At 51.0% G+C, this 23,599-nt stretch overlaps 1 protein-coding gene across 1 annotated transcript in view; it reads right to left on the bottom strand.

Moving 5' to 3' along the window:
* LOC147111338 (uncharacterized) overlaps positions 1–23,599 on the bottom strand; it is a 161,454-nt gene that overhangs the window by 131,579 nt on the left and 6,276 nt on the right. Inside the window, exons 2-7 of the mRNA XM_086000011.1 lie at positions 22,519–22,606; positions 17,744–17,937; positions 16,275–16,358; positions 14,154–14,263; positions 11,642–11,764; positions 10,339–10,412 (exon numbers count right to left, since the gene is read on the bottom strand). Coding sequence (XP_085856137.1) covers positions 10,339–10,412; positions 11,642–11,764; positions 14,154–14,263; positions 16,275–16,358; positions 17,744–17,937; positions 22,519–22,606 — 673 coding nt within the window. The remainder of the gene's footprint in view (positions 1–10,338; positions 10,413–11,641; positions 11,765–14,153; positions 14,264–16,274; positions 16,359–17,743; positions 17,938–22,518; positions 22,607–23,599) is intronic.

Here is a 23,599-nt window from a genome sequence, read left to right as displayed (position 1 = left end):
CTTACCCAAGAAAGGATATACTTGCCATAGAGGGAGTGCAGCGAAGGTTCACCAGACTGATTCCTGGGATGGCAGGACTGTCGTATGAGGAGAGATTGGGTCGACTAGGCCTGTATTCACTAGAGTTTAGAAGAATGAGAGGGGATCTCATTGAAACGTATAAAATTCTGACAGGGCTAGACAGACGGGATGCAGGGAGGATGTTTCCCCTGGCTGGGGGGTCTAGAACGAGGGGTCACAGCCTCAAGATATGGGGTAGGACATTTAGGACTGAGATGAGGTGAAATTCTTCACTCAGAGGGTGGTGAACCTGTGGAATTCTCTACCATAGAAGGCTGTGGAGAGCAAGTCACTGAATATATTTAAGAAGGAGATAGATAGATTTCTAGACACAAAAGGCATCAAGGGGTATGGGGAGAGAGCGGGAATATGGTATTGAGATAGAGGATCAGCCATGATCATATTGAATGGTGGAGCAGGCTCGAAGGGCCTACTCTTGCTCCTATTTTTCTGTTTCTAAAGGACACACACACGATGGGCCCTCAGTCACACAGCAACAACTTGCATTTATACAGCACCTCTAACGCAGTACAAACCTCCCCAAGGCACTCACAGGAGCAATTATCAGACAAAAAGAAATTGACACCGAGCCACATAAGGACAGGTGACCAAAAGCTTGGTCATTGGAGCAGGTTTTAAGGAGTGTCATAAAAGGAGAGAGAGGCAGAGAGGTTTAGGGAGGGAATTCCGGAGCTTAGGGCCCAGGCAGCTGAAGGCACGGCCACCAATGGTGGAGCAGCCCATTGAGGGAATGCCATTAACTTTGATACAAACTAGAGCGATGGAAATCGGAGGATGCGCAAGAGGCCAGAATTGGAGGAGCGCAGAGATCTCAGAGGGTTGTAGGGCTGGAGGGGGTTACAGAGATAGTGGTCAGCGCTCACATACACAGCAGTTCCATCCTCCTCCACACCACCACCCCCCGCACCACCACCCCACCCCCCACACCCCCCATCCCCTGATAACTCTCCCATCCTCTAGTTAATGATCCTTGCTGAGTTATTGTCTCCACAGACCTTGGTCACTACAAAGCCCCTCACCCGAGGGTGGCCGGTCTTCAGCCTGTGTTGGCGGGCTTTTAGGCTGCAGCTAGGGACATAGGAACAGGAGGAGTCCATTCAGCCTCTCGAGCTTGTTCCACCATTCAATGAGATCATGGCTGATCTGTATCTTAACTCCATCCTCTCTCGATCTCAGATTTTAAATGATTAACTGGCCCCGGCATCTCCTGCTCTTTGTGGGAGAGGGTTCCACACTTCTACCACCCTTTGTGTGAAGACGTGTTTCCCAACTTCTCTCCTGAATGACCTGGCTCTGATTTTAAGGTCATGTCCCCTTGTCCTAGACTGCCCCCACCAGCAGAAAAAGTTTCTATCTATCTACCCTATCAATTCCTTTCAAAAGAAAGAAAGAAAGAAACAAACAGCAATGTGATAATGACCAGATGATCTGTGTTTAGTGATATTGGTTGAGGGATAAATATTTGCCGGGACACCGGGGAGAACTCCCCTGCTCTTCTTCGAAATAGTGGCCGTGGGATCTTTTACATCCACCCGAGAGGGCAGACGGGGCCTCGGTTTAACGTCTCATCCGAAAGACGGCACCTCCGACAGTGCGGCACTCAGAGAGAGAAATAGCGAAAGAGAGACAGACAGAGAGAGAGAGAGAGAGAGAGAGAGACAGAGAGAGACAGAGAGAGACAGAGAGAGAGAGACAGAGAGAGAGAGACAGAGAGCCAGACGGAGTGAATACACACGCTGAAGATGGGCTGCTGAATTTTTAGTGTTTTTAGTGTCTAAAGTGGGGAAAAAAAGTTTCATTTCAAGTTTTAAAAGGTTTTAAAATTAAATTTATTTCTAGTTAAGTTAGTTTAGTTTAGTTTAGTTTAAGTTTAGATTAGTCTAGATAAAGTAAGGAAGGAAAAGACCGCCAAAAAGACTACCAAAGAAAAAAAACCAGAGGAAAATAGAGAAAAAATAAAAGGAAAAAAAGCCAAAGCAAAAAGAAATAAGAGAAGAATTACACAAACCATAGAAGAACCCGAACAGCAGCCACACGGGGCCTCAGCAGCAGCAGTTGAATCGGCAGCATCGGGACCGAGGCAAAGCGATTCGAGGAGACGAGGTGACTCGGGCCGCAGCCCAGCAATCCAGCACGGCACAGCCGAGGTGACTCGGGCCGCAGCCCAGCAATCCATCACCCGGCACAGCCGAGGGGACTCGGGCCGCAGCCCAGCAATCCAGCAACCGGCACAGCCGAGGGGACTCGGGCCGCAGCCCAGCAATCCAGCAACCGATTGGGAACGGGGCACAGCCGAGGGGACTCGGGCCGCAGCCCAGCAATCCAGCAACCGGCACAGCCGAGGTGACTCGGGCCGCAGCCCAACAATCCAGCACCCGATTGGGAACGGGGCACAGCCGAGGGGACTCGGGCCGCAGCCCAGCAATCCAGCACCCGATTGGGAACGGGGCACAGCCGAGGTGACTCGGGCCGCAGCCCAACAATCCAGCAACCGGCACAGCCGAGGGGACTCGGGCCGCAGCCCAGCAATCCATCACCCGGCACAGCCGAGGGGACTCGGGCCGCAGCCCAGCAATCCAGCAACCGGCACAGCCGAGGGGACTCGGGCCGCAGCCCAGCAATCCATCACCCGGCACAGCCGAGGTGACTCGGGCCGCAGCCCAGCAATCCAGCAATCGGCACAGCCGAGGGGACTCGGGCCGCAGCCCAAAATCCAGCACCCGATCGAGAACGGGGCACAGCCGAGGGAACTCGAGCCGCAGTCCAGCAATCCAGCAATCGGCACAGCCGAGGGGACTCGGGCCGCAGCCCAAAATCCAGCACCCGATCGAGAACGGGGCACAGCCGAGGGGACTCGGGCCGCAGCCCAAAATCCAGCACCCGATCGAGAACGGGGCACAGCCGAGGGGACTCGGGCCGCAGCCCAAAATCCAGCACCCGATCGAGAACGGGGCACAGCCGAGAGGACTCGAGCCGCAGTCCAGCAATCCAGCACCCAAACAGGAACGAGGCACAGCCGAGGTGAGATAGAAAGCACGGGAAAGGCCCGAGGAGCCAGGCCATCAGGCACAGAGACCTCTGAGGAGAAGGGGAGCAACCAGAAGGCTCCCAACCAAGACTGTGAGTACAGGGCCCAGGGAGGGAGACTGAAGCCAGGGAAAGGTCCGAGGAGCCAGGCCGAGACAGAGGCCCAGAGACCTCTGAGGGGGAGGGGAACAGCCCGGAGGCACCGGGAAACAGCGGCTCACAGACTCAGACCTGGGAAGGGTGAACCCAGGAGCCGAGGCCCAGGGACCACGGGGTCGGAGAGGGGGACCGGGAAAGGTCGCGAACAGGGAGAGGGAAACACCAAACCCGGGGCCCCAGAAAAGCTTATTCTAAGATCAACAATACTTTCTCTACACTACCAATAATGAGCGAATCAGAGGAGCCACAACAGCCCCCGAGGGACACTGAGAGCAACCGCTTCCAGATTCCCCCCAACACCACAAAAAATGCTATAAAATCGATCAAGCATGAGCAGATGAGAGAAAAACCAGAAACTCTTTTTGCTGACTGGTACAACACTGGGACAAAATGTAACCTCATTTTCTACTCAGATCAGCCAGCGGCTTGGATCACAGCAATAAAATCACACTATACCAGGGTTAAGCTAGAAAAAACCGCTAATGGGTCCAAAATGAAAATTAACACACCAGGAGACAGGGCAACCACGACTGTCAACATGTACAATACCGGAACAATATTAGTGCAAGGCAACCTCGACAACTTTGCAACGGCCTTCAAGACACTGAAAGGAATAACTGAGAGGGGAAGGAACAGCCCCAGAGTGGCTAACAGGGGAAAAGCGACCCGCACTCCCCCTAACATTGACAACTTACCAGGAGGAAATCAGCCTGGTCAGGAGGTGAACGAGCCACACAGTTCAAACCAGACACTAACCCCAGGGACCCACAGCCACATGATACAACTGACAAACCCTAGCATAACTACCAGGGAGGAAGCCACACATAGTCCCCCTACCAATTCCAGCTCACCAAGAGAAGAGCAGCATAGCCAGGAAGTGAGTGAGCCTTCCAGGGTCGACCAGACACATACCCCGGGATCACACAGCCAGATACAACTAAAAGATAAATTTAATCAATTAGAGATAGAGATGGTTAAACTTAGAGAGGAGTTCCTTAAAATGAATCACGAACAAAAGCAAGAGAGGGAGAGATACAAGAGAGAGCTGAATCTACTTGAGAACCAGGTGAATCTACTTGGGAATCGGGTGAAAGAGCTGCAGGAAAACGAAGAGAGCCATAGAGGAGAGATAACACCATTAGACCAGCAACCAGAGGCTAGAGATAAGACAAGACAGAGCCCGACGGAACGGCTGCACTCCCACACGGAACAACAGCAGCAGACACACAATACAAGGGGTGCCACACAGACCGACCAGCATACTGAATCTCAATCTTCCCCCACCACCGTGGAACCACAAGCGAGCCGCTCACAAGAGGAACGCACACACCAGACACCCCAGCCCAACACACACACTATGAGTCCAGGCGAAAGCCACCAGACAGTAAACACAAACAAGGCTGATATCGTAATACTCATAGACTCAAATGGGAAATTTCTATGGGAGAAAAAGCTCTTCCCTAGAAGTAAAGTAGAAAAGATCTGGTGCCCAACAACAGACAGAGCCATGGGATGGCTGACCAAAACCCGATTAGGCTCCCCCCAACACATAATAATACACACGGGCACAAATGACCTAAAGGCCCAACAGAAAGAGGTAGCAACATCGCTCAGAGCAGTGATTAGGAAGGCAAGCAATACATTTCCAAACACTAGAATCACTGTTTCCACAATATTGCCGAGAACAGACTTCAACAACAACACAATTCATGAGATAAATGCCAGCATAGCAAGAGACTGCGAATCAAAACACAACGTGCACCTGGCCCAACACCCCACCCTCGATGAGGAATGTCTTTACGACTACGTCCACATCCAAAGGAAAAGAATATCGATCTTTGCTAAAGCCCTGAAGGACGTCGCTTTTAACCGGGTCCATACCCAGACTCCAAGAGGATCCCCCCCCGACCACCAGAGATCAGCGGGGTACATATCAGGACCACTACAAAGACCACCACCACACCAACCGAGACCAGAGAGGATCCCCATGCACAACATCAGACCTGCACCACTCCTGTCCCACAGGGGAACAGGACCGCTCCCAGCCAGACAGAGGGAGAGATGCACAGGACGTACGCAATACCTCAGACAGAGACAATCCATTAAGAGACAATAAGCAGATGTGCAGCAGCATCTACTTCCGCCTTATGGATCAAGGACTAATTAATAGAAAGAACTGTAACCAAATAGTATTAACTTTTATAGACAACTGAGATGATCTTTCTTTCCCACACTTAGACACGACAAACACGTACCACTCTTTAACCTATCATAGTAAAAGATCAAACTTAACATGAAATCCTTATATATTTCGACCTGGAATATCCAAGGTCTACGCTCTTCGGTGCTCGACGTGAAGAGTAGGACCCCAGAGTTCATAGATGAAACTAAAGGTCTAGATATTATCATTTTACAGGAAACTTGGTATAAAGGAAAAGGACACACTGGCTGTCCCCAAGGGTACACTGAGCTGGTGGTCCCCTCCAATAAATTACCAAGAGTAACCCAAGGCAGAGACTCCGGAGGCATACTGATCTGGTTTAAAACAGAACTTAAGAATTATATCAAATTTAAATAAAAAGGGCGAAAACCACATGTGGCTCAAAATTGAGAGGGAGATTATCTCTAACACCCAAGGGCCTAGAAATTCACTAGCCTTAGCGCCGCTTTTGAGGCGCTAGAGGGACTAGCGCCAGAGTTATGGCCAGTTGAAAAATTCCCTGGGGCCCTAAAGCGGCGTTGCACCGGTAGCGCTGCGCCGGCACCGATGACGTCATCGGTGTGCGCAGCGTCCCGGTTGCCGTGGCAACGCGCCCGAACGCCGAAATTCAGTTGCGGCCGCCTCGCCCGTGGCAGCCGCAACTAAGACTCTGGCAACCGAGTCTTACACAAGTTAGCGCCGGCGCATTAAGGTCGCGCGGCGGCCGCCTGCCCGCACCTCCCTCCCCGGACTACTCCACCCGCCCCCCGCGGAACAGATGCGTCTGGCCTGCAAGCCCGGCACTTGTCCGAGGTGCCGGGCTCATTTTTGAAAAAATCAAACGGCCAGCGATCGGGTGAAGGCAGCGCCTCCTTAACGGGAGGAGGAGGCCTGCACTTCCCCAGCCTGCCGCACCGCATCGGGTGCCGCAGCGCCGGATTAGCGCCGCAATGCGGCACTCAGCGCCCATTGGGAGGCGCTCACGCCCGCCAGTAGCGCCGGCAGCCGTCTGGGCGCGGCGCTACTGAATTTTTGGCGCGCGCAAGGGAATTAGCGCCGGCGCTAAATTTCCGGCGCTAAAGCCCTGGCGCGGCGTCAACTCAATTTCTAGGCCAAGATGTTTACATTTGCGCACTTTATATCCCCCCCAATGGATTCCCCGTACTTTAAAGAGGACACCTTCTCCAACATAGAGGGGGAAATTATCCAATACCAGGCCCAGGGGAACGTGTTGATCTGTGGGGACCTCAATTCAAGAACGGGCGAAGAACCAGACTTCACCAATAATCAGGGAAACAATTACATATTCGGGAATAACCACTTCGATATCCCTTCCCTTCCATACAGGCATAACTGCGACAAGCAGACAAATACCAACGGAAAACAGCTCCTACAGCTCTGTCGAAGCCTGGGTCTGTACATTGTCAATGGTAGGTTCATAGGAGACCTCCTAGGAAGATCGACCTATTGCTCACCTCTTGGCTGCAGCACAGTAGACTATATGATTACAGATTTGGACCCATCCTCTTTCAGAGCATTCACAGTCAAACCACAAACAACACTGTCAGATCACAGTCAAATTACTATGCATCTCAAAAAGACAGAAACAAACAACATAGAAACACAACCCAGTAAACTGTACAACACCAAAAAATCGTACAGATGGGCCAAAAACGACACGGAAAAATACCAGAAAACAATTAGCAATGCATCAACTCAAGCTCTCTTGGACACCTTTCTGGATAACATATACACTCACAATAAAGAAGGCGTAAACCGGGCAGTAAATAACCTAAACAATATTTTTGATAATTTGGCAACAAGTGAAAACTTGAAAGCTCGCAAGAACAAACCCAAAACAAAAAACTATGAAAAATGGTTTGACCCAGATTGCCATAACATGAGGAAAAAACTTAGAAAAATATCAAACCAAAAACACAGACATCCAGAAAACGAGGAATTACGCCTTACTTATTGTCAGACACTAACACAATACAGAAACACACTCAGAACCAAAAAAGAGCAATATATTAAGAATACACTCAGCTCCATGGAGGAATCCATTGATTCCAATTGTTTCTGGGACAACTTGAATACACTACACAAAAAACAACACGATGAATTGGCCATTCAAAATGGGGACACATGGGAAAACCACTTTGAAAAATTATACCAGAAAAACACACTAAGGCCAGAGCAACACCAAATATGCAAAAAACTGGAAAAGCTAGAAATGGCCATAAAAGATAACCAAAACCCGTTAGACTCCATAATAACAGAAAAAGAACTTTTTGAAAAACTCAAGGACCTGCGACCAGGAAAAGCTTGCGGGACAGACGGCATACTAAACGAGATGATTAAACACACAGACGACAAAATGAAACTGGCTATCCTAAAACTCTTCAACTTGGTTCTGAGTGTCGGTTACTTCCCTGATATCTGGAACAAAGGACTCAGAACGCCCATATACAAAAGTGGGGACAAAGTCGACCCAAATAACTATCGAGGCATCTGTGTAAACAGTAACCTGGGGAAGGTATTCTGTAGCATCATAAACAAAAGACTTATAAACTTCCTTGAGGAGCACAATGTCTTGAGTAAAAGCCAAATTGGATTCCTGCCAAACTATAGAACATCAGATCATATCTTCACCCTACAGACCCTAATTGACAAACACGTTCACCAATCTACGCATGCTTTATAGATTTCCAGAAGGCTTTCGACTCCATCTGGCATGACGGTTTATTCCTGAAACTTATCGAAAGCGGGGTAGGGGGAAAAACATATGATGTAATTAAATCAATGTATACAAACAACAAATATGCAGTTAAAATTGGAGACAAACAAACAAAATACTTCCCACAGGGGCGGGGGGTGACGCAGGGCTCGCCAATCTCACTGACACTCTTTAATATTTACATAAATGAATTGGCAAAACGACTTGAACAATCTACAGCACCCGGCCTCACCCTATATGAATCCAAGGTTAAATTCCTCCTCTATGCAGACGACCTGGTTCTGCTGTCACCAACTAAGGAGGGTCTACAGCAGAACCTGGATCTGCTGGAGTCGTACTGCCAGACTTGGGCCCTGACAATAAATCCCCAAAAAACCAAAGTCCTTGTATTCCAGCAAAGATCCAGACATCAGGGACCCAAAATAAATTTCACACTAGGAACAACCAAAATTGAACAAACCACTAACTACACATACTTGGGCTTAAAAATCAGTTCTACGGGAAACTTCAAACTGGCTGTGAATGAACTGAAAGAGAAAGCAAGAAGGGCTTTCTATGCCATTAAAAAATCAATCCAAATAGAAATCCCAATTAGCATTTGGCTAAAAATTTTCAAATCAGTAATTGAACCAATTGCACTCTATGGCAGTGAGGTATGGGGACCGCTAACACAACAAGAATTTGCAAAATGGGACAAACACCCAATTGAGATCCTACATGCAGAATTCTGTAAAAGTATCCTCCGGACTCAAAGGAAAACAGTAAACAATGCATGCAGGGCGGAACTAGGCCAATATCCATTAATAATCACTATCCAAAAAAGAGCCACCAAATTTTGGAATCACCTACAAATGAGCAACCCCCAATGCTATCACTACGACGCCATGAAATGCCAAGAGCTGACCATAAAGAAGAATACCCTCAGTCAACTAGTCGTGGGACTCAGTGAAGTAACTACTAACACTACTAACAATAACCAGCCCCAGGACAGTGACAGCGTAACACAAAGAATTCGACCCAACACAATCGTCGCTAAGCAAAAGGAAAAATATCTGACATATTGGGCAGAAACAACAAAAACCCAAAGCAAACTCAATTGCTACTTGGCCCTAAACAGACAATACAACATAGCTGATTACCTGACCATGGTAAAGGACAGCAAACTGAGAAAAATCCTGACAATGTACAGACTTAGTGAACATAGCCTGGCGATCGAAAAAGGTAGACACAGGCAGACCCGGCTACCAAGAGAGGACAGGATATGCTCTCACTGCAGTCAGGGAATGGTGGAGACAGAGATGCACTTCCTCACAGCTTGTAGAAAATATCAGGGCATAAGGGAGAATTTCTACCCAAAATTTACAAAAATATGCCCGCAATTCAGAAAATTGAATGACGACCAAAAACTCCCATACCTACTAGGGGAAGAGAGAAGTTGCATAACACTAGCGGCACACTATGTTACAGCTTGCCATAAACAGAGGGACAACCACTAAAGATAAGAGTATATATAAATTATATGAAAGTATATTTATACACTCAGGGATATATCTGTTTATACACTGTATGGATAGATCTGTATTTTTGTGAACAAACATGAATGTTTTCCAATGCTTTGGCAACATAAGATGTAACTTGTCATGCCAATAAAGCGATTTGAATTGAATTGAATTGAATTGAGAGACAGAGAGACAGAGAGAGAGAGAGACAGAGAGAGAGAGAGAGAGACAGAGAGAGAGACAGAGAGAGAGAGAGAGTGAGAGAGAGAGAGAGAGTGAGAGAGACAGAGAGAGAGAGAGACAGAGAGAGAGAGAGACAGAGAGAGAGAGAGAGAGAGACAGAGAGAGAGAGAGACAGAGAGAGAGAGAGACAGAGAGAGAGAGAGACAGAGAGAGAGAGAGACAGAGAGAGAGAGAGAGAGACAGAGACAGAGACAGAGACAGAGAGAGCGAGAGACAGAGACAGAGACAGAGAGAGAGAGAGAGAGAGAGAGAGAGTGCTGCCCACTGAGCCACAGCTGACATTAAAAGCATTATTAGAGCAACATACAGGACATAAAAAACATTTATTTACTGTTCCATGTTTAGGATACGGTATTTTATTTTAAAATGTTCACTCCGTCATCTCGCAATACCTCAAGAAAAGTTCATAGTTTGACATGGGGACGATCTTATTGATGTTCTTCTGGTTCATTTTGTACTTCCAAAACTGTGGAGCAAGAAAAGAAATCGGGTCATTGAAAGGAGCAGTCCCCTCCCCCCCTCCCCCTCCCCCCACCACCCCCCCGCCCCCCAGAAGGCGCAGTGTATAAAAGCACAGCCAGGTGTGGTACTGACCCTCACAGTTCGGGGAGGCTCAATCCGCAACTTGTGCTGGATTAGCCCATCTCAAACGGGATGGTGGTGTCAGGGGTGGGGGGAGGCGGTTGGAGGAATTGGCTTCTGCAGTCCTGGTCTGTGGATTCCTGCTTCCGATCACCACCCACTGGCCCCTGCTGTGTGTGGGGAACATGTTTGGTCACGAAAGGGGATTCCTCAGTAACACAACAACGCCACAGAGAGCATCAGCGGTTAAACATGGGAACAGGAGGAGGCCATTCAGCCCCTCGAGCCTGCTCCGCCATTCAGTGAGATCACGGCTGATCTGTATCTTAGCTCCATCTACCCGCCTTGGTTCCGTAACCCTTAATACCCAACAAAAATCTATCAATCTCAGTTTTTTCTGTCATTTTCAATTGACCCCCAGCCTCAACAGCTTTCTGGGGAGCGAGTTCCAGATTTCCACCACCCTTTGTGTGAAGAAGTGCTTCCTGACATCACCCCTGAACGGCCTGGCTCTAATTTTAAGGTTCTGCCCCCTTGTTCTGGACTCCCCCCACCAGAGGAAATAGTTTCTCTCTCTCGACCCCATCAACTCCAGTAATCTTCAATTAGATCACCCTATACTCTATAGATCTTCTATACTCAAAGGAAACAAACCTAGTCTATGCAACCTGTCCTCATAGTTTAACCCTTCTGACGAAGGGTCATCGACCTGAAACGTTAACTCGGTTTCTCTCTCCACAGATGCTGCCTGAGCTGCTGAGTATTTCCAGCATTTTCTGTTTTTAATCTCATAATTTAACCCTTTTAGCCCCGGTATCATTCTGATGAATCTGCGCTACACCCCGTCCAGGTATCAATCTGTATCATATTCCAATTGAAATCGAGGGATATGGAGCCAAGACGGGTAAATGGAATTAAGTCACAGATCAGCCATGATCTAATTGAATGGCGGAACAGGCTCAAGGGGCTGAATGGCCTCCTCCTGCTCCTATGAAGCCTGCTGTAGGCCCCGATCTTTTACTAGAGTAGGATAATTGATCCCTTCTCTAGCTGCTGAGAGGCTCCAGAGAGGGAGCCAGAAACTCGCGGAATAGAAGGTCCCAAGAGTTTTACCTTGACTCCTCCAACCCCTCCAGTGATGAGCTCATCGGTCTTTGGGTTGAATATTATGGACTTCACGAGTTGCAGGTCCGAGTTGAGAACTGCAAATGTTTCAAAGAAATCCTTGTTGTACACCTGGAAGCAAAGCAAACAGTTCAGTAAGAATCCTTCAGTGCTGCCCCCAGCCCTCCGAGAATTTTAGCGATGAGGAAAGATTGGATAGGCTGAGGTTGTTTTCCTTGGAACAGAGGAGGCTGAGGGGAGGTTTAATTGAGGTGTATAAAATTACAAGGGGCCTGGATAGAGTGGATGGGAAGGACCTATTTCCCTTAGCAGAGAGGTCAATAACCAGGGGGCAGAGATTTAAAGTAATTGGGAGAAGGATTAGAGGGGATTTGAGGTGAACTTTTTCACCCAGAGGGTGGTGGGGGTCTGGAACTCACTGCCTGAAAGAGTGGGAGAGGCAGAAACCCTCATCACATTTAAAAAGTACTTGGATATGCACTTGAAGTGCCGTAACCTGCAGGGCTACGGACCAAGAGCTGGAAAGTGGGATTAGGCTGGAGAGCTCATTGTCGGCCGGCACACACACGATGGGCCGAATGGCCTCCTTCTGTGCTGTAAATTTCTGTGATTCTCGGGTTCCCAACTCTGGTTGGACATATTCCTGGGGGTTTCATCACATGATCTAATGCTCCAACCGCCCCAGCTGGTCAAACAGCCTTTTTCTTCCCTCTCCAGTACTTTTATAACTCAGTGTTCAAAGAAAATGAAAAAAAACCCAATTTTTTCAACACCCTATGATTCCTCTCCTGGATTTTTGTTCGCCGCAGTGTCCCAGAGATTGATCTTTAATTCCTGGAGACTCCGGGGCAATCCTGGAGGGTTGGCGACCCTCCCCTGCCCTCCACCCCCGCTACTTAGCTGAGGAAGGCCTTTGGCCCGTCTTGGCTCATTCATCCAGAAACACCCGACAGAGCCCCCAGCACAGCATCCAACCGTTTCTTAAATGACCCTCCCTCTTCGTAAACTTCAGCTCATCCAAAACTCTGCTGCCCCGTGTCCTAACTCACACCCAGTCCCGTTCACCCATCACCCACTGTGTTCACTGCCCAGTGTCCTAACTCACACCCAGTCCCATTCACCCATCACCCTCTGTGCTCACTGCCCAGTGTCCTAACTCACACCCAGTCCCGTTCACCCATCACCCACTGTGCTCACTGCCCCGTGTCCTAACTCACACCCAGTCCCGTTCACCCATCACCCACTGTGCTCACTGCCCCGTGTCCTAACTCGCACCCAGTCCTGTTCACCCATCACCCCCTGTGCTTACTGCCCCATTCACCCATCACCCCGTGCTCACTGCCCCGTGTCCTAACTCACACCCAGTCCCGTTCACCCATCACTCCCTATGCTCACTGCCCCGTGTCCTAACTCACACCCAGTCCCGTTCACCCATCACCCCCTGTGCTCACTGCCCCGTGTCCTAACTCACACCCAGTCCCGTTCACCCATCACCCCGTGCTCACTGCCCCGTGTCCTAACTCACACCCAGTCCCGTTCACCCATCACCCCCTGTGCTCACTGCCCCGTGTCCTAACTCACACCCAGTCCCGTTCACCCATCACCCCCTGTGCTCACTGCCCCGTGTCCTAACTCACACCCAGTCCCGTTCACCCATCACCCCCTGTGCTCATTGCCCCGTGTCCTAACTCACACCCAGTCCCCTCCACCCATCACCCCCTGTGCTCACTGCCCCGTGTCCTAACTCACACCCAGTCCCGTTCACCCATCGCCCCCTGTGCTCACTGCCCCGTGTCCTAACTCACACCCAGTCCCGTTCACCCATCACCCCGTGCTCACTGCCCCGTGTCCTAACTCACACCCAGTCCCATTCACCCATCACCCCCTATGCTCACTGCCCCGTGTCCTAACTCACACCCAGTACCATTCACCCATCACCCCCTGTGCTCACTGCCCCGTGTCCTAACTCACACCCAGTCCCGTTCACCCATCACCCCCTGTGCTCACTGTCCCGTGTCCTAACTCACACCCAGTCCCGTTCACCCATCACCCCGTGCTCACTGCCCTGTGTCCTAACTCACACCCAGTCCCGTTCACCCATCACCCCCTGTGCTCACTGCCCCGTGTCCTAACTCACACCCAGTCCCGTTCACCCATCACCCCCTGTGCTCACTGCCCCATGTCCTAACTCGCACCCAGTCCCGTTCACCCATCACCCACTGTGCTCACTACCCCGTGTCCTAACTCGCACCAAGTCCTGTTCACCCATCACCCCCTGTGCTCGCTGACCTACACTGGCTGTCGGTTCAAATCCCTCCATGTCCTCACCCCTCTCTATCTCTGTAACCTCCTCCAGCCCTACAACCCTCTGACATCTCTGCGCTCTTCCAATTCTGGCCTCTCGCGCTTTACCTACTTCCTTCGCTCCACCATTGGCGGCCGTGCCTTCAGCTGCCGAGGTTCCGAGCTCTGGAATTTCCTTGAAGACAATCTATCATACCTTCAGTGAGCAATCCTTTCCAAGGACAAAGTAGACATTGAACTTGCTGCAGTAGGTGATTTGCTTTAAATTGCCGTAATGATGTTTGGAAAACTCCAATTCCCTTTTACCTGCAGATAAACAAGAGGGGTAAAAGAGTAATCACATGGAAATAAGTCCCATTTCCACATATTTTTGCAATGGTTTTCCTGTTCAATTGCACCCACCCTCCCACACACACACACTCTAAAAGAAAGGACTTGCATTTATAGATCACGAGGCACGACCTCAGGACGTCCCAAAGCGCTTTACTGCCAATGAAGTACTTTTTGAAGTGTGGTCACTGTTGTAATGTGGGAAACCCGGCAGCCAATCTGCGCACAGCAAGCTCCCACAAACAGCAATGTGATAATGACCAGATCATTTGTTTTTTAGTGATGTGGGTTGACGGATAAATATTGGCCCCAGGACACCGGGGAGAACTCCCCTGCTCTTCTTCAAAATAGTGCCATGGGATCTTTCATGTCAACCTGATAGAGCAGACGGGGCCTCGGTTTAAAGTCTCATCTGAAAGACGGCACCTCCGACAGTGCAGCGCTCCCTCAGTACTGCCCCTCTGACAGTGCGGCGCTCCCTCAGTACTGCCCCTCCAACAGTGCAGCGCTCCCTCAGTACTGCCCCTCCGACAGTATGGCACTCCCTCAGAACTGCCCCTCCGACAGTGCGGCGCTCCCTCAGTACTGCCCCTCCGACAGTGCAGCGCTCCCTCAGTACTGCCACTCCGACAGTGCGGCGCTCCCTCAGTACTGCCCCTCCGACAGTGCGGCGCTCCCTCAGTAGTGCCCCTCCGACAATGCGGCGCTCCCTCAGTACTGCCCCTCCGACAGTGCAGCGCTCCCTCAGTACTGCCCCTCCGACAGTGCGGCGCACCCTCAGTACTGCCCCTCCGACAGTATGGCACTCCCTCAGTACTGCCCCTCCGACAGTGCGGCGCTCCCTCAGTACTGCTCCTCCGACAGTGCAGCGCTCCCTCAGTACTGCCCCTCCGACAGTGCAGCGCTCCCTCAGTACTGCCCCTCCGACAGTGCGGCGCTCCCTCAGTACTGCCCCTCCGACAGTGCGGCGCTCCCTCAGTACTGCCCCTCCGACAGTGCAGCGCTCCCTCAGTACTGCCCCTCCGACAGTGCGGCGTTCCCTCAGTACTGCCCCTCCGACAGTGCGGCGCTCCCTCAGTACTGCCCCTCCGACAGTGCGGCGCACCCTCAGTACTGCCCCTCCGACAGTATGGCACTCCCTCAGTACTGCCCCTCCGACAGTGCGGCGCTCCCTCAGTACTGCCCCTCCGACAGTGCAGCGCTCCCTCAGTACTGCCCCTCCGACAGTGCAGCGCTCCCTCAGTACTGCCCCTCCGACAGTGCGGCGCTCCCTCAGTACTGCCCCTCCGACAGTGCGGCGCTCCCTCAGTACTGCCCCTCCGACAGTGCAGCGCTCCCTCAGTACTGCCCCTCCGACAGTGCGGCGTTCCCTCAGTACTGCCCCTCCGACAGTGCGGCGCTCCCTCAGTACTGCCCCTCCGACAGTGCGGCGCTCCCTCAGTACTGCCCCTCCGACAGTGCGGCGCTCCCTCAGTACTGCCCCTCCGACAGTGCGGCGCTCCCTCAGTCCTGTCCCTCCGACAGTGCAGCGCTCCCTCAGTACTGCCCCTCCGACACTGCGGTGCTCCCTCAGTCCTGTACCACCGACAGTGCGGCGCTCCCTAAGTCCTGCCCCTCCGACAGTGCGGCGCTCCCTCAGTACTGTCCCTCCGACTGTGCAGCGCTCCCTCAGTACTGCCCCTCCGACAGTGCGGCGCTCCCTCAGTCCTGTACGTCCGACAGTGCGGCGCTCCCTCAGTACTGCACTGGGAGTGTCGGGCCTGGATTATGGGCTCAAGTCTCAAGAACCACAACCTTCTGACTCAGAGGCGAGAGAGAGTGCTGCCCACTGAGCCACGGCTGACACTGCCATGGGATGGCGTAACGCCCGCCAGAGCAGACAGGTGGGATCGCGCTCTGACATCACTCTGGCAATTTACGTCTCCCTCAGGAATGCGCGGAATCCCTGGACTGTGCACAGTTAAAGGTTACCTGGGGACAAGCTTACCTCCACCACCAGGATCCACAGACAAGCTCAAACAGCCCAGGCCATCCAGCATAATCAGTCTTCGTATCTTACTGTTGTAGGTGACTGGAGAGCGGAAAAGGAAATGATGACTTTACATTAAACTTTAATATAGTTCCCACTTAAAACTGTCTGTGCTTATAACGGGCAGCTACCTATATCCGAGAAACTTACATCACAGGAGGAGGCCATTCGGCCCACCGTGCCTGTGCCGGCTCTTTGAAAGAGCTCTCCAATTATTCCCATTCCCCCTGCTCTTTCCCCATAGCTCTGTAAATCAGTCCTCTTCAAGTACATGTCCAATTGCCTTTTAAAGGTTCCAATATTGGGCAAATAACGCTAACCATTCTGCATCACCATAGGTGCCGATTACACAGGCACCGCTTAAACTGTATTAATATCGGTTGTAACTAAAAACAAAAAATGCTGGAAACACTCAGCAGGTCAGGCAGTATCAGTGGAGAGAGAAACAGAGTTAGCGTCGCAGGTCGATGACCCTTCATCAGAACTGGAAAATGTTAGAGATGTAACAGATTTTTAAGTACTCGACACTGTCCCCATCAAACACTCCCAGGGCAGGTACAGCACGGGATAGATACAGAGTAAAGCTCCCTCTACACTGTCCCATCAAACACTCCCAGGGCAGGTACAGCACAGGTTAGATACAGAGTAAAGCTCCCTCTACACTGTCCCATCAATCACTCCCAGGGCAGGTACAGCACGGGTTAGATACAGAGTAAAGCTCCCTCTACACTGTCCCATCAATCACTCCCAGGGCAGGTACAGCACGGGTTAGATACAGAGTAAAGCTCCCTCTATACACTGTCCCATCAATCACTCCCAGAACAGGTACAGCACAGGTTAGATACAGAGTAAAGCTCCCTCTATACACTGTCCCATCAAACACTCCCAGGGCAGGTACAGCACGGGTTAGATACAGAGTAAAGCTCCCTCTATACACTGTCCCATCAATCACTCCCAGAACAGGTACAGCACGGGTTAGATACAGAGTAAAGCTCCCTCTACACTGTCCCATCAATCACTCCCAGGGCAGGTACAGCACGGGTTAGATACAGAGTAAAGCTCCCTCTACACTGTCCCATCAATCAGTCCCAGAACAGGTACAGCACGGGTTAGATACAGAGTAAAGCTCCCTCTACACTGTCCCATCAATCACTCCCAGGGCAGGTACAGCACGGGTTAGATACAGAGTAAAGCTCCCTCTACACTGCCCCATCAAACACTCCCAGGCAAGGTACAGCACAGGTTAGATACAGAGTAAAGCTCCCTATACACTGTCCCATCAAACACTCCCAGGGCAGGTACAGCACGGGTTAGATACAGAGTAAAGGTCCCTCTATACTGAGTGATGCCTCTATCCATTCAGTCATCAGATGAGCTGACAATGTGGTTTCCAGCCTGGGTTGCATTAATCTACTCCAGGATCTCACCTCCCACGGTTTCTGTCCGGTTTCTGGGCAAAGCGAAGTTTGATGTCAAAATTGGGTTGAAATTCAGGACATGGGCCCCCGACCTCACTGAGGGGGTTGTGCCCAGCGTATCCCCATCATGAAACAATTTTAGCCCTACTTTGAAATTCTCATATTCTGTTCCGACTTGTGTTCCATCGCCGCCCTTCTGCGACCTTTATTAAGATAAAGAAAAGCCATAAAAATATTTTTAAACTATTTTTTCTGTTCTTCATGGGGGAATGACAAAATGGAACATGTTTTCATTTTGGGAGTCCACTGTCCCATCAAACACTCCCAGGGCAGGTACAGCACGGGGTTAGATATAGAGTAAAGCTCCCCCTACACTGTCCCATCAAACAGTCCCAGGGCAGGTACAGCACAGGTTAGATACAGAGTAAAGCTCCCTCTACACTGTCCCATCAAACACTCCCAGGGCAGGTACAGCACGGGATAGATACAGAGTAAAGCTCCCTCTACACTGTCCCATCAAACACTCCCGGGGCAGGTACAGCATGGGTTAGATACAGAGTAAAGCTCCCTCTACACTGTCCCATCAAACACTCCCAGGGCAGGGACAGCACGGGTTAGATACAGAGTAAAGCTCCATTGACACTGCCCCATCAAACACTCCCAGGGCAGGTACAGCACGAGTTAGATACAGAGTAAAGCTCCCTCTACACTTTCCCATCAAACACTCCCAGAGCAGGTACAGCACGGGTTAGATACAGAGTAAAGCTCCCTCTACACTGTCCCATCAAACACTCCCAGGGCAGGTACAGCACGGGCCAGGTACAGAGTAAAGCTCCCTCTACACTGTCCCATCAAACACTCCCAGGGCAGGTACAACACGGGTTAGATACGGAGTAAAGCTCCCTCTACACTGTCCCATCAAACACTCTCAGGGCAGGTACTGCACGGGTTAGATACAGGGTAAAGCTCCCTCTACACTGTCCCATCAAACACTCCCAGGGCAGGGACAGCACGGGTTAGACACAGAGTAAAGCTCCCTCTACACTGTCCCATCAAAGACTCCCAGGACAGGTACAACAGAATGAGATCAAAAGTGTACGTACTATGAAGAGGCAGAGCTATTTTGGAAAATGTGCCCAGTTGGCAATGAGAGGAAAGGGGTCAAAAAAAATGTTGATTTTGCCGGCACCTTTTACACTCTGTCCGATTTTCCACCAAAGTCAACGGAACAGGGGGCGGGGCGTAAAATGGGCAGTAAGCCGCGCTACTGCCCAAGACCAACTTACACCGCACAGTTTCTCGAACGTCCCCGAGCCTGAATTGTACACGACGCGGTTCGTTATTTTACTCACCTAAGTCCTCCCGCAGACATGATTCAAACGTCGGGCTGGTTGCCCACCTCACATGGTCAGAGGACTGGCTCAGGCACACGCCCGCTCACGGTGGTGCACAGGAGGCTGGTTGGTGCCGCGCCGCTGGCGGATCGCCCCCTTCGCCGGTGTGTGATGGCTGTTCCAACAATCCTGTTCTGTGACAAGCACAAGCTTAGAGCATGTGGAGTCCCTTTCCGCCCCTCCCTGCAAGGTTCTGGCTGCCACTGCCAGGATTTGGTCACCTCCACTACACCAATGAGGTTTGGCACTAAGGGAATCGAGGGATATGGGGATCAGGCGGGGAAGTGGAGTTGAGGTCGAAGATCAACCATGATCTTATTGAATGGCGGAGCAGGCTCAAGGGGCCGAATGGCCGACTCCTGTTCCTAAGGGCAGCACGGTGGCATAGTGGTTAGCACTGTTGCCTCACAGCGCCAGGGACCCGGGTTCGAATCCGGCCTCGGGTGACTGTCTGTGTGGAGTTTGCACATTCTCCCCGTGTTTGCGTGGGTTTTCTCCGGGTGCTCCGGTTTCCTCCCACAGTCCAAAGATGTGCGGATTAGGTTGATTGGCCATGATAAAAATTGGCCCTTAGTGTTAGGGGGGATTAAATAGGTGGGGTTGCGGGGTTGCCTGTCAGTGTAGGGACCGGGTGCTAGGGTTTGGATGATCAGCCATGATCTCGTTGAATGGCGGAGCAGGCTCGAAGGGCCGAATGGCCTACTCCTGCTCCTAGTTTCTATGTTTCTAATTCTTATGGCCATCTGGCCCCTCAAAGCCAAAGGGAACGGAGTCATCTTGGCCCTCAGAAGAGTAAATTCACAGTGTTGCTCCGAGTCACCGACCTTTGAGGGAGTGGTGAATTAACCTCCTCTTTCTTACTCACTGGCTTGTCCCGTTTGCATTTCATTGGCCTGGGGGCTTGGGAAGAGCTTTTGCTTCATTGATGGATTGATCATAAATCAAAGCAAGAACTTGCATTTATATAGCGACTTTCACATCCTCTGGACGTCCCAAAGCGCTTCACAACCAAGGAGGTACTTTTGAAGTGTGGTCACTGTTGCTACAGCAAGGTCCCACAATCACCAGAGATGATAAGATTTTTTTTTTTTTTTTTAATGCGGTTGGTTGAGGGTTAAGTATTGGCCAGGACACCAGGGAGACCTCCCCTGTTCTTCTTCGAAATATTGCCATGAGATCTTTTACGTCCAGCTGAAAGGGGAGACATGGCCTCGGTTTAGTGTGTCAGCTGTGGCCTCACCACAAACTCTGTTCCCTCGCCCCCTGCTTCCATCCCTCTCCCTAGCGAGTGTCTCAGGTCAAAGCCGACTGTTCGCTAACTCGGCGTACCATTTGACCCCCGAGCTGAGCTTCTGACCCCATATCCTTTCCAGCACCAAGACCGCCTACTTCCACCTCCGGAACATTGCCTGGCACCGCCCCTGCCTCAGCCCATCCGCTGCTGAAACCCTCATCCATGGTTTGGTCACTTCCATAGAAACATAGAAGATAGGAGCAGTAGGCCATTCGGCCCTTCGAGCCTGCTCCGCCATTCAATGAGATCATGGCTGATCATCCAAATTCAGTACCCTGTCTGCCTTCTCCCCATATCCCTTGATCCCTTTAGCCTTAAGAAATATATCCAACTCTTTCTTGAATATATTTAATGAACTGGCCTCCACCGTCCTCTGTGGTAGAGAATTCCACAGGTTCACCACTCGCTGGGTGAAAAAATTCCTCCTCATCTCAGTCCTAAATGGCCGACCCCTTATCCTTAGACTGTGACCCCTGGTTCTGGACTCCCCGACCATCGGGAACACCCTTCCTGCATCTAGTCTGTCCAGGCCTGACAGAATTTTATAGGTTTCGATGAGATCCCCTCTCATTCTTCTAAACTCCAGCGAGTACAAGCCCAATCGACCCAATCTCTCCTCATACGTCATTCCTGCCATCCCAGGTATCAGCCTGGTGAATCTTCGCTGCACTCCTTCCATGGCAAGCACATCCTTCCCCAGATCTGACTATTCCAATGCTCTCCAGGCCGGCCTCCCATCCACCATGAACTTCAGCTCATTCACAGCCGGTGTCCTAACCTGCAGCAAGTCCAACTCCCCCATCACCCGCTGTGCTCACTGACCTACATTGGCTCCCGGTCCACCAACACCTCGAATTTAAAATTCCCGTCCCTCCCTCTCGCCCTATAATCATCCAAGTACTCAGAGTTCCTCCAACTATGGCCTCTTAGGCATTCCCCCACTCCCTTCACTCCACCATTGGCAGCTATGCTTTCAGCCATCTAGGCCCTAAGCTCTGGAATTCCCTCCCCAAACCTCGACAACTCTCCACCTCCTACAAGACCCTCCTTAAAAACACCTCTTTGACCAAGGCTTTACTCACCCCTCCAAATAACCCCTTCTTTGGCTCAGCGTCCCGTTTTTGTCTTGTAACGCTTCTGTGAAGCGTCTTGGGACAATTTCCTACATTAATGGCACTATATAAATGCAAGTTGTTGTAACACAATGTAGCTGTACATAATTGTGGCAAGAATCAATTTGGGAGATAATGATTGAAGTTCTATTTGGCGACACAGGAGTTTTCCCTTGATTTGACCTTTCCCTTTGTCCTTCCCTTTTGGAGTGACCTTTGACACCGCGGTCAGCCTGCATCATCGATGATGTTACAATGGTGGTTAGGAGTTGGGGTCAGGGTTAGCGTAAGGGTTAGGCTTGGGGGTTAGGGTCAGTGGTTGGGCTTAGGGGTCAGTGGTTGGGTTGGGGTTCAGTGGTTGGGTTGGGGTTAGGGTTCAGTGGTTGGGTTGGGGTTAGGGTTCAGTGGTTGGGTTGGGGGTCAGTGGTTGGGGCTAGGGGTCAGTGGTTGGGGTTAGGGGTTGGGTTGGGGTTCAGTGGTTGGGTTGGGGTTAGGGTTCAGTGGTTGGGTTAGGGGTCAGTGGTTGGGTTGGGGTTCAGTGGTTGGGTTTAGGGGTTAGGGTTCAGTGGTTGGGTTGGGGTTGGGGGTCAGTGGTTGGGTTGGGGTTAGGGTTCAGTGGTTGGGTTGGGGGTCAGTGGTTGGGGTTGGGGGTCAGTGGTTGGGTTGGGGTTAGGGTTCAGTGGTTGGGTTGGGGGTCAGTGGTTGGGGTTGGGGGTCAGTGGTTGGGTTGGGGTTAGGGTTCAGTGGTTGGGTTGGGGTTAGGGTTCAGTGGTTGGGTTGGGGGTCAGTGGTTGGGGTTGGGGGTCAGTGGTTGGGTTGGGGTTAGGGTTCAGTGGTTGGGTTGGGGTTCAGTGGTTGGGTTTAGGGGTTAGGGTTCAGTGGTTGGGTTGGGGCTAGGGGTGAGTAGTTCAGTGGGGTTGGAGAAGTTGCTGGAGTTCCAAGCCGCTATTGACACTATCTCTGTCACAAGTCCTTTCCCTTTACCTTCGGGGGATGCCTGAACGAGGATTCCCCTTGTTCTGGGATAAATCTCCCTCCGCAGCCCCTCCTGGGCTATGAGTGAACCTGCGGTCTTAGAACAAAAAACAATTCAGATTCAGCAAACGGCGCCCGTGCAATTGCCAACAATCTGCCGGTTTGCCGATCTCCCGGCGCTCCGACAGCAGCAACACCAATGCGCCTGATTATTTGGGTGGTGAGGAGCTCACTCGCTGATTCCTCCCGGTGAACAGAAGCGTTTAAATCCCATTCGAACCAAAACACAGCAAACACTTAAAGGGATCGCCCACCATTCTGTGCGCGAGAATTACCTCCCGCCGGCACTTAATGCAATGACGCCCCACCCCAGCACCCTCCTCTCTCTACAACGTTAATGGGTTCAACAGGGACCTCAATAAAGAAAAGGGGATGGGACAGCAACCTTATTCTCGATATTTTGGTTCAGCTAGTCATACCCTCACAATAAGTAGGTGTCAGCCATGGCTCAGTGGGTAGCACTCTCTCTCCTTGGAATCTGAAGGTCGTGGGTTCAAGTCCCACTGCAGAGACTGGAGCCCATAATCCAGCCATGGAGTAACTGGACACTAGATTACACATCAATTCATCCAGTGTCCAGTACCAAAACAAATTGGACTGTTGTCCAAGGGTTTGTCAGTTTGTGCTGAGATTAAAGGCTGTCAGCACCATACAGTACTAAAAAGCATTCAATAGCAAAAAACCCTTTCACAATTTCAAAATTCTCATCCTTGTTTTCAAATCCATCCATGGCCTCACCCCTTCCTAGCTCTGTAATCTCCTTCAGCCCCACAACCCACGCCGAGATATCTACACTCCTAATTCTGCCAAGTGCAACATATCCAAGTTTGCCGATGATACTCACTGCTTTCCCTCCCATCTTTGTGAGGAGGACATGACAAACCTGCAAAAGGACATAGGCAGGCTAAGTGAGTGGGCAGAAATTTGGCAGATGGAATATAATGTTGGAAAGTGTGAGGTTATGCACTTTGGCAGAAAAAAATCAAAGAGCAAGTTATTATCTAAATGGAGAGAAACTGCAAAGTGCTAC

Source organism: Somniosus microcephalus, chromosome 11 (genome assembly GCF_052327205.1).
Source record: "Somniosus microcephalus isolate GS21.2 chromosome 11, FLI_Smic_1.0, whole genome shotgun sequence".
NCBI lineage: Eukaryota > Metazoa > Chordata > Chondrichthyes > Squaliformes > Somniosidae > Somniosus > Somniosus microcephalus.
The sequence above is the reverse complement of the archived record's forward strand: the minus strand, read 5'-3'. Positions and strand labels throughout refer to the sequence as shown.